We start from the raw sequence: 11,823 nt of genomic DNA, 5'->3' as shown, positions 1-11,823 counted from the left end.
CCCCCCCCCCACACAGAGGGTTCAGCGCCGCGTGGAGACGCCATTTTTAAGTCAGTTTTGTCTGTTGACTCAAAGGACATTTCATGTTCGTGTAAGGAAATTCCTGGTCCTTCACAGGAATCCAAACTATTTTCTCCATAGTTGCTGAAAGCCAGAAACAGATACTTGTTAATGTGACACTGCAGAAGCTGGCAGAAACCTCAGTGAAATCTCAAAAAACAGCATATGATTCAGGACAGCACACTCACTGCAATATGCATTTTACACCTCTGAACAACTTTATTTTTACAATTACCATGTCATACAGAATACAGTAAAGTAAACATTCAGAAAAAAATGTACAAGCATGTGCATGGCTGATAGGCAATGCAAGCGCTAGTTGCACGAAAACTGACAGAACTGAGCACAAATGACAGGTCCAAGCTGGTATCCACAAGTAACTTTACTTGTACAAACCATTCCATTCAACCCTGACATAATGGTTTATGAACTGGTGTTTTATGTGTGGGTAACAGTTTGTATGTTTTTCCTCAACATTTAGACCTATGTTGATTTAGACAAATCAACGTTCTAGAAATGGATCAGGAAAGCTTCCGTTCCACTCCCATCTGTCCTTCCCAGCCTGCTTCAAAACTACCAAATTATTCATATACACAAAAGGAAGACTCATTACACCAAATTAAAGAAGATCTGATTATAAAAAAAAGGGATTTTGGTATGTGCTTGAGTGCAAAAAACCCTGTATGTGTATTTAACAATTGTGTAAATCAAAACCAGTAAATGGCTTGCTTAAAGTGCTCTACAGCAAAGACCAAGTTTATCCTTACATGAACACCCCAAAAAATGCCCAAAAGCTTACAATGCCAACTCTAACAGTGCTGGTAGGCACTGTTACACTATATTACTCATTAATTATTAAGAGACAGACTCCAACCTCACTTACAGTTAAAGCAAACTCACACTGATGTAACTGAGAGCAGAATCTGTCTCCTGGTGTATACCACCCTCAATTGATCCAAAGGAGTTGCAAAACGAGAAGCTCCCTTTTGTATAAATAATATAAATAAAATGTATAGATACAAATATTCATTACAACAGCAGCTTAATGGCCTAATAGTTCAGCTTTTGCTTCTATAATACTTTGCTAAAAACACATCTTAAGTGAGCAATCTTACCAGGGCTGAATCAGCTACTTGTGATGCTACACACCCCAGAAATGATTTATGCACATTTTGAAGCCTTTAGTAGATCTTTAGATCTTTAGTAGTGAAAGTAGGTAGAAATTTTTGATGCAAAAAGAGAATAAATAAATAAAAATTATTAAATATCCAATGTTTGGTACAAATGCCTCATATTAAGTTATTTTTATACATTTGTTTAGAAAAATACACTAAATATTTCTACTTTTATTGGCTAAAAATAAGGACTGGATTATGTATATCCTTGTGTTTTTAAAGAAGGCAATGACAATTACCATCAAGCTGCTAGAGTAGACTCATTAGTGCCCATTCCCACAGCCCTTATACAGGAAAAAAAGCCATTTCAAGACTAATCACAGCTCCCGGTGGATGACCTGGTACAAATGACCAAGAGACCCATGGCACAAATTGCATTTTCTAAAAAAACAAACAAAAAAAAAAGAAATATTTTTGCTAAAGTTTATAACCTGCAGGTGTACTAACTTATCAGTCAGACCTTCACACCTTTTAAAAAGAGCTACATTTACAAATGTGGATGCTTATCTGTTAAGCCGCCATTTGTTCAAAAAAATGCACATTCAAACTGTGAAATATTAGGAAAATACTCTTGCAAATAAACTATACAAAGATAAAATACACTTCAAAGATAGTTTTTGTTATTCTATAAAGTGCAGAGAAATCCTTCTAAAAAGGGAAATCACTACTTCCTATAACAACAGTACAAGTACAGCAGCTTTTGCATAGCATTATTTATAGAAAACTGAATACTTTCGGTTTTTTCAAGAAGAAAAGGATGAAAGAGTCTCTTCCAGTTCAGATCTTTCCTTTGATACTGATCTGTTTTCTTCAGGAATGGTTGCTGATACCAGATCTCCATTGACAGCACTTCTAGAACAGTGAGCAGATCCTAAGAAAATACCAGTAAGTATTTAATTTTCAACCCCCAAAAACCTCTTCCCATCTGCCAGTTATTCTATCTGCTAGCTATTTCCTATATGAAGGCAATCACAGACATAAATACTCTGGACTTTTCCTGAAAGATTTAAATCAGTATCACACTCAAGGATGGTGGATATGAAAAAAGTTCAGCTGGTATAAATCAAGCCTTTTTTTTTTTCATACACACAATGATATTTACATTATGAAGGACAGTAAAAAGTTCATATGTTCCTTCTACAGAATATGTCTGCACCTCAGATTCACGAACTGATGCATCAATGACCATTTGTGTAAAATATTTCCTATAATTACATTATTAAAAAATGCAGAGGCGCAGATACTTATTTCATGATAGAATGTAAAACATTAGTACCTTTTTCTGCTCACACAGGCTTTCAACCGTATACAGGCCTCAGGTGTGTTGTTGTTTTTTTTTAAATCCAAGTGAGGCACTAGGCACTCCTAAAGGAAGCAAGACTAAGCCAGTACTAGCCTTGAAGAACTAATCAAGTTAAAGTCTCCCTGAGAGGAGGTCAGATGGGAGTAAAAATGACCACAACATTCAAAAGGAAAAATCACAGGAAGTTGCTACTAGCTATCTAATCAGGAGGGAATAATATTCTATATTCTGTTAATTTTTTTGTTTTGTTTTTATTAATTGCTGGCAAAGCTGCACTCTTTCAGAGCGATGCTGTTCTCTAAAGGCAAGCAGCTACTGAAATGAACCATCTTTCTGCAATGCACTGGGTAGAAATTACTCACGGCCACTCACAGGGGTCACAGAAAGGAAAATTTGTTTTGTGACAAGTAGTGGGAGTCAAACAACAGTATTCCACTCCACCTACCAGTATACTGTTCATGTAGGAGTCTATTAGTACAAACATCCCTTTTCTGGTTACATCTCGTATCTTATACTGCCAGTAGTCCCACTGATTTCAATACAACTACTCCAGCTGCAAGATCCTTTGCAATATTAATTAAAATCAGCAAAACTCAGCCACACAACAAACTACACAAGTGCTTTTATTTATTATACAGGAATCTCACACCCAAACCTTCTTTCCTCATGCTGACATCAGCTCTAGAACCACTGCTGTAAACAGGTAATCAATTGTACAGGTACAACAGGAAATCATTCTCTACCAAACTTACTCTGAGAATCTTCACAGGGAGCATCACTGCAAGATTCTGTATCTGAGTATGTTCTTCTGCGCTGCTGTGAAAATCGGTGAAGGGATGAAATTGGTTCTTTTACAGAGTGATTATTCCTACAAAAGAAATGAGATCTATTAGTAAGCAAGTTCTGCAGCAACCCACACAAACTTAAAATACTTTAAAAGTAATTCTGCTGCTTCAACTGTTCTTATCAATGGTTTTCACTATACTAAATCAGAAAAGGCACACTGAGCATATCATTCTTCATTTTTACAATTATAAAACCTGAACATAGGAATAGTGATGTAATAAAATGTTTGTATGTACAACAACATTCTAGTGTGCATAATGTTTCCAGCATGAAGCCATTTGTATAGTGTATTAAGAAACAGTAGCTGCATTAATTTCTACTGACACAGATAATGTGCACTCTTAGTTTTCAAAATTAGATAAATTTATGTTGTTGTGTTTTTTTTTTCCACAAGTAAACAATTCTTCTCACTTTCTAAAGATAGCAGGTTCAGGGAGGGTTTTTGAGACATCAGAAAAAAGCTTAATCACACAGAAAATTACCTTTCTGAATAGCAAGGACCAGGGTGGCTAATGGAACGCTTCATCTAGGAAAAAAACAACAACACATGAAACCACACCAAAAATGTCATAAGCTACTTATAAGAACAATATGCATACCTACATTAAGTTTTACTTTTTTATAGTCTCTATAAAGAGAGATGACAGTCTTTCTTTTAATGAAAAGCAACTGTTTTTAGCTAAAAATCTGATTTAACTCTATAAAAACAGATGGATTATCATCAATATTAGAAGTTTCAAAGCATTCACACAGGAAACAACTTATTACAAAAAACACTACCTAGTTTCTATGGAATTAATTCTCTCTTGCTCCAAAGCAATTTGTTAATTGCTATGATACACAGAAATATGAAGACATTCTTCCTCTACCAAATGCTAGCTTGAATTCCCCATTGCACAATAAAGCCAAATCCTGCCTCTTTATTTTTCCAATATCACTGTCAAAAAAAAAAAAAGGTATTACTTTAAACCAATAATGATCAGCTTTTAAGTAAATTGATTGATGATAAAGACATGAGAGTTACAAGTGCAAAGAAATTGCCACAACAAAATCCCACAATACAGCTGATCTTGGAATCCACATATATGACTGAGAAGATACCTAAGAGGATTCCACATACATTGCCCTTCTAAGGGAAATAATCAGTAGTGAAGAGTGATGTGATTATTATCTTTATCATTACCTACTTTTATGTTAAATAAAGGCATGTCATATTAATACAAACATTTTGAATTACACACACTGAAAGACATGCTATCTTGCTGAAGTGCTTCAAGCACTTATTTGTATACCCAGGAGGCAAGGTTATGAAATTTTTAAGGTCAGTGTACAGCCAGATTTCTAAAAAACAAAGAAACAGTTGAACCAAGAAAAAGTTAAACGTCAACCCTTTATGAGATACCTCATTACAGAGTTTTGACATGTATGATAAATTACTCTGATTATGTAAAGTCTAGTAAACAAAGACTGGGAATGGGAAATCATTGATTTATACTTAGAACCAGTACTGATCCTAACAGAGTCAAGATTTCAGCTGCTAACATCATAGCACATAGCAATAGTTTAGTCTTCTGCAATTCTTCCCCCACCAACCAACAACATGACATTTGAACAGAAAGAGTATTTCAAAATGTCTAAACCATTTGGACAGGTGATGGAGACACAGGAGAAACTAAGGGATCAGGGTGAGGCAGCTGGAACATTTCTGGCTTAAACTTAGTGTTAGCAATCTTCACACATTCTTCGAGTGTTGTGATAAATGTATTACATGTGGCACTAAGCAAGGAAGAGGCTTCATTCATGTTCTGCAAATAAATGAAAGCACAAGCATAAGCAAGAAAAAAAGTAGGAAGACAATTCTTCCCCAGCACCATTCCCACACACAATAATTTCTCATTATCATCAAGAAACTCAATTTCCCATTTTATTTAATCAAATGTACACTTTCCAGTGAGTTAAATTCAAGCAAGCAAATGTGACAACACTGTAACTTCTTTCTGACATCTGAATTTCTTTAGGATATCAGCCAAAAATGCCGTAATGTTTTTACTGCAAAGCTTGTCTCACAGTGACTAGGATATCAGAAGATCACTCAGTAAACATATTAACTGCAGGAGAATGCGCAAACAGCTTTACTGCTCCAGTGCAAGAAGCCTGCAGGTCAATTTCACCTTGCTGTAAACTGACAACAATTTGCTGTGTTGTGACTAAGTATCAACCTCTTGCTTTGCCCTAAAGGGACAACAATACTGTCCCCATGCTGCTGAAGAGTGTAAAGAATGAAGCCATTCATAACTTCCAGAACTAACTTTCATTCCAAAGCAGAAATACCAGAGTAATTTTACTTGTGCATATTCAGGGAGACTTGTTTACCCTGTGGGTTTCCAATACCTGTAACACTAGCTTTACTTGATTACAAAATGGAATACCCTCCTGCACAAGGAAAGAGGGAATGGACAAACAAGACTGTTTCAACTACTCAGCCCATAACAGAGATACTAAACAAGACAAATTATTGCATAATTCTCATGGCAGCTCTTCTGACCTTTTAACCAAATAAGTCAATGACACAATTGCTTTACAATGCATATCACAGTTAAGAGTTAAAACCAGGTACCTTATGCACATATAATCACTGTTACTATTATATACACACAAGCACTCAAAAACGGACCTTAGGTTAAATCTCCCAACACTAGGGAGATGAAAAAGGCATAAAATGTTAACAGAAACTTGAGGTTTATTTTATAGCCAGGTTCCCCAATGGCATTCAAGAAATGCTTTACCTCAATGCTGGGAGGAGAACGAGTCTCATCATGGTGAACAAATTCTTGTATTGTATGAACTTGCTGCATTAAAAGATCACAGTAGAGACGAAGTTCAGACATTTTGGTTTTAAGAGATTCATTTGTCTCATTTATTTCTATTGAAAAAAAAAGAAGCAAATATCAATTTCTTCCATACAATGCATGTACATGTTTTTAATTTTAACTACTTTCCATTTAAATTTAAATATCAAGTTAAAAATTCACTTTCACTTGCACTTCATTTTGAGGATTCTGCAATGAGTCAAGACCTGTACTTGAAGCAGGCAATAGTTTGTGCTTTTGGATAACTGATGCTACAGTTAGTTAGATAACTACAGCTACAAACAGTACATTTTTTTCTTGTAATGACAGTAAGTTGTGGGCATTTCATCTTATTAAGATAGAAGAGGTCAATGGAGGTGACCTCTAATTCAAACACCAAAGGGGAATTTATCATGCAGATTAATAGAAATAATTTCAATTTAATAATTAAAGGCAATAATACTGACTTTCTACCACAATATTTGCACTATAATTATCTGAAAACTAACAAGCATTTGAAAAAGTGGTAAGATTGTATATTCTCTAGACAATACACATACCTTTTTCTTTTTTTGTTCTGGTATCTGCTAAACAGGCTTTTGCACTCCCCAGTGCTACCAGCCACCTCTGCCTTTCGGCTGCATTAACTGCTTTCATATAGAAATGCTGTTCTCCTGGGATGATCAACTCCATTCTTGTGTTGTCTGTTGCATGAACTTATGATCAGAAGGAAAAAAGTAACCTGAGCTCAGTCATAATTATTTATTGAACACTGCTGAAAGTATTTTAAAACATTTACTAAAATCCCATAATAATACAGTATATCACAATGTACCAATGCTAAATAACAAAAAGCCCAAAGCTGCTCAACCCTTCTCCTGAGCATGTCTTTAAGTCAGCAGGTAGGAGCACAAGACCTGGAACAGTGGCCAGATTCAAGCACAATGGGGTTCTCTTTCTGCATTAAAAATATACTGTCATTCTAAACCTGGTCTAAACACAGAAAAGTGAAGAGTTTTGTTGCAAGGACAGGTATTTACAGAGGACTATGCTAAAACTGAAACAATTTCCTTCTAGGTAAAAATCTGGCTTGGGACCACAGAGTCCTAGAACCAAGAACTGAGGTGGACTTTCATTACAGTCCATTTAACACTATATCTTCAACTGAACACTCTGGTAAGTTTCATGTTACCACCCACAGTTGACCCACTCTCCACTAGACATGGATGCAGGAGATTGCATCAACTCTAGACTTCAACTACTATCTTTCCTTCACCAAAAGAACAAGATGGCAAGTAAAATGAACTGGAATGACAAAAAAATTGGATCTTTCACATTGCATCACTGATTTCATCTATACTAAGGAAACAATCGCAAAAAGGAGTTACCACACGAAAAATACTTGGTGGCCCATGTTAAATAAGAAGTCTCACTTTTTAATATATAAGTACCTACGCAAGCCCAGTCACCTGCAGGCACCTGGGAAGAGCTAAAGAGTTGAAAGCAATGGAGTGAGACAATGCCTTGCCATCAGCAGAAATCTATTGATTCTTACCTTTTATTTCACACACAGCCATCTTTATACTTCCTTTGCTCCCTTTGCAAACATCATCCTGTGAATCATAGTATGACAATATCCCATTGTCTAAAACAAACCACCGAGGCTGCCAACCTAGTGAGATCAAAAACATGAAAAGGGAAGTATAGTATAATTACTAAATTGCAAATCAAATTCAGTTCTTCGGCTGTTAAAAACTTTAATTAAAAAAATGCAAACATTAGACTTTACTCATAAGACATCAGGAAGTAAATAATCTGTGCAGTCTGAAGACCAGAGCTGCTCTATAACCAAACTAGTATTATATGGATAATTCACTCCCATTCTTGTTTGTTTGTTTGTTTGTTTTTTGTTTTTTTTGTTTGTGTGTGTGTGTATGATCAGCAAGCAGTATTTCAGTTTTCACTATATTGGATTCACCAACTGCTAGTATATGGTCTCCTCCACCTACTCAACTACTGACACACCATGTTCTCAGACACTAGTCTAGCTCTACCACTCAACCCTTCAATGTCAGGCAACATGCTGGAAACTGAAAGCTTATACTCCTCAGTCAATTTGTGAAGACAGCATACACCAGCTCCTCTACTAAGCTTTTCACCTCTAATGGTCTCTGACTTCACTACCTCTACAAAAAAGAACATTTTCTGTATAGACACAAATTTCTGTGAGAACTCTATGCAGCATCACACCACATCATAAATTACTGTCATGAGCCCTCTTGGATTTAAAGTATATTAGAATTGCCTTTTCCCCCATTCTTTTTCCTTCTTTTCACCAGCTATTTCATAAAACTCAACACTCACTAGAACAGGCGTCCCAATTTCTAATCCTACTAAATGCAAACCATTTTACCTACTACATTACCTTTGTTTCTAAAATAATATAACCTAAAATATTCCAGAAGAACATAACCATTACAACGGACCATTACAGTCTGGGTCAGATGTACAACAGGAGTAGACCATCCCTCTGTTTGCCACTTGACACCAGACTTTAACTTCCTGCCTGGCTTAAGGTTTGGAATAGCAATAATTGCATGGCTAAGAACTCTGAGTATTTGGCAATATGATGGTGTAGTCCATGGCACTTGCCAAATGCCATTCCAAGAGAACAACCTGCAGCCATCCAGCAGCAGTGTGCTCTATCACAGGAGACCTAATTAGGTACCTGACTGCCAAAAATCAGCTAAAGACTTCACATACTCACAGGAAGCTATTACAAGTTATAATACTAATTCAAGAAGCACAAGACTAGGTCCCATTACATCATGACACAATTCCATAACAAAGAAATAATAACACGTAATTATTTTTTTCTTACCTATAAGGGTAAGCATCTCTGTCTTTTAAAACGCAGAGTGGCAACTAATAAGCAGATCCACACTCAGATATAAAAACAGAATGAAAAAAATAAAATACAAACACTGAGGAATACCAACCCCCACAGGTAATATTAAAATTCTATGTATACATCACCATTTATACTCAAAGAATATGCAAACAGTCATGAAATTACATTACTGAAGACCCCATCCTGTAAAATGTAGCTCAGAAATACACTAATGTGTTTTTTTTCCTCCTACACTATATTGTTTCCTCCTACACTACATTGACTCTGTGCTGCCCTTATCTCCTCAGGTCATGCACAGACAATAAGTCAACAGTCCAATTCTGGTAAAAAGGGACCCTACAGGGACGATTATTCCAGCCTCACATTATGCTGGTATTGGAAAACAAAGAAGCGAAGTAGTTAAAATATTCCAATACCTCACAGAAGCAAGATAAAGAACAAAAACACCTCTTCTTGTTTGAAACTGGGCAGTGTCCTTATTTCCGGTTTACTTTTAATGAGGGGTGAAACTAAATGTTTTCCACAATGCTTTAGCAACAATAACAAGCTCCTTTGCAGCTTGGCTTCTACCGTTATGACAACAAATATTGTCACCTACTTCTAGCTACAAAAATATATATCAGTGTCCTGGTTTGAGCCAGGATGAAGCCAATTTTTCTTTTTACTGATTATTTTTTTTTCCTTCAGCAAGCTTTCTTGTAACTAGCAACAGTGTGTTCTGCTAGGCTGATAAGACAGTGGAATGTTTTTCTAACTACTGAGGCTTCAAGGCTGCACCTGCACTCTGCCAGCTCAGACACTATGGGGAGATCTGTGACCCCCCCCGTAGGAGGCTGAGTTAGACAGACAGCAAAATTGGCCAAAGATATACCATTCCATATATCTACGTAAGCTCAGAGGAAGGTCAGAGATCACAGAAGACAACTTCCTTCCTTTTTCTTCCCTTCTCTTCCGTCCATGGCCGGCGTAGAGGGAGGACTCTGTTCATCCATCACCGTCGATCCTCAGGCTTGATCTCTTGTGACCCCCATAACTCTCTGCTTTCTCCAGCAGCAGCTTCGGGATTCCTCGGGACTCTTCCCAGTTCAGGGAAGTGCTGTGGGAGTTGCTGGGGTGGGGGGAGGCGAGAGGTTTTTTGTCCATTCCTGAATATATTTGTATATAATTGTATATATTTTCTTGTATCATTCATTAGTGTTTTAATTAAAGCTGTGTAGTTTAGTTTTCAATCCAGCCAAGTCTCTCTCTTTTTCTCTCTCTCCTTCCCTACGTGGGTTGGGGGGAGGGAGGGATCGAGAGCATTGTTGTCGGACCTGAGTCAAACTGTGACAATCAGAGGAACAAGACAGTTGACAGCAAAATGTTTAAAATTCATTAATATAATTAGTGGGGTTTTTTAAAAATTGCTGCCCTCCTATATTCTGGAAATTGTAGGAAATTCCTGACACACTGTAATTTTGAAATGCAAGAGTGGATGTTCTCAGTTCGTCAGCACACATGGAAGGATTCTGCAGTTTGCTATTTTAGAAGCTACTGACTATTAGCAGAATTAACTGCATGTTGATGTAAACAGCCTACTGTGTGTATAGCATTCAGTTACTGTTTAATATTTATTTATTAAATAGCAGACTTCAAATGGGAAGTTCACATCAAATACCACACAAAGACATTACCTGTGACTCTGCTACAGTAACATTTTTGGTCACGTAAATGAAAACAGTAATTTCCATTCTATTTTGAAAAGAAACTAATTTATTTCATAACCACAATTTTTCCTGTGTTTTTTCCACATTTATTGTGAAGAAATAACAAAAATACCTTATAGAGTATCTCTTAATTACAACATAACTGTTCTCTTTCACTGAAGACCAGGATATATGGACATATATTTGCTCTGAAAAATGCAAGTTTATGCTCTGTACACTTCAATTCACAGCCAGAGCACCCAATCTTTGCAACGTGGCTCACGTTTTATAAAACTTCAGAAATGAGTTTCACACCACTCCCCATTCAAAATCTGAATACGCTGAGACAGAACAGCACACGTGATGCACTGAAGAACAACGTCGCCAAAGCAGTCAAACACAAGGCCTGATGAAGCATGATCCAGCACTGAACTGCTCTGGAGGGACAATCAGTCCCATTACAGTGACAGAAACCTCTTCACCTTGACAGCACCATCAATCCATTGACATCTCTAGAGAGAAGTAGTATCTCTATTACAGCAGATGATGAGGCAAACAAAACCAGAGCTTTGATGGCAAATGCAGATGCATTTCTGTTTGCAGCGCTTACAAAAATACATTTTATGGAACTTCACCCAATAAATCACCAAATCAAAAGAGAAGTCAGACTTTTACATTTAGCACTTCAGATTTAAAGATCTTTAAAAAAGATTCCTCAACCGCAAGAAGGACGCCTTCCAAGTTTGTACGCTGCGCATCAAACCTACTTCTGAGAAGAAACTGAGGCGGAGGGGAAAATCCTCCAGTTGGGCCGTTAGAATAAGTCACTTCAGACGGCGCTTCCCTGCAGCCTGTCCCGGTACAAGTCTCTGACCAGCTCTGCACGGGGCAAGCGAGGTCTCGAGAGGTACGAGGCCACCCCGCTCCCAGCCGGGGCACATCCCGGCCGTCAGGCCGTGGGGCAGACGCGCAGGGATCGACCCAAGCCACACAG

At 37.2% G+C, this 11,823-nt stretch overlaps 1 protein-coding gene across 1 annotated transcript; it reads right to left on the bottom strand.

Annotated features, from left to right (window-relative positions):
* Positions 1-1,685: 1,685 nt before the first annotated feature.
* On the bottom strand, positions 1,686-7,924 carry PLEKHA3 (pleckstrin homology domain containing, family A (phosphoinositide binding specific) member 3). Its single transcript, XM_009996322.1, has 7 exons — positions 7,789-7,924; positions 6,794-6,949; positions 6,171-6,307; positions 5,025-5,189; positions 3,867-3,910; positions 3,291-3,406; positions 1,686-2,106 (listed from the first exon to the last, which is right to left on the bottom strand). The coding sequence occupies exons 1-7, from the start codon at positions 7,922-7,924 to the stop codon at positions 1,979-1,981; spliced, it is 882 nt and encodes a 293-aa protein (XP_009994624.1). The 3' UTR covers positions 1,686-1,978.
* Between the last annotated feature and the right edge of the window lie 3,899 nt (positions 7,925-11,823).

Source organism: Chaetura pelagica, unplaced genomic scaffold (genome assembly GCF_000747805.2).
Source record: "Chaetura pelagica isolate M959 unplaced genomic scaffold, ChaPel_1.0 scaffold3, whole genome shotgun sequence".
Classification (NCBI taxonomy): Eukaryota; Metazoa; Chordata; class Aves; order Apodiformes; family Apodidae; genus Chaetura; species Chaetura pelagica.
The sequence above is the reverse complement of the archived record's forward strand: the minus strand, read 5'-3'. Positions and strand labels throughout refer to the sequence as shown.

Excerpts from the sequence above, each read along its gene's own strand:
- PLEKHA3 (XM_009996322.1), bottom strand. The coding sequence starts at position 7,924 with ATGTTTTTGATCTCACTAGGTTGGCAGCCTCGGTGGTTTGTTTTAGAC. Across the intron at positions 3,911-5,024 it reads CTCCATCACCTGTCCAAATG|ATGAAGCGTTCCATTAGCCA; the intron begins GTTTAGACATTT and ends TTTTTTTCCTAG. Across the intron at positions 3,407-3,866 it reads GGTCCTTGCTATTCAGAAAG|GAATAATCACTCTGTAAAAG; the intron begins GTAATTTTCTGT and ends TTTCTTTTGTAG.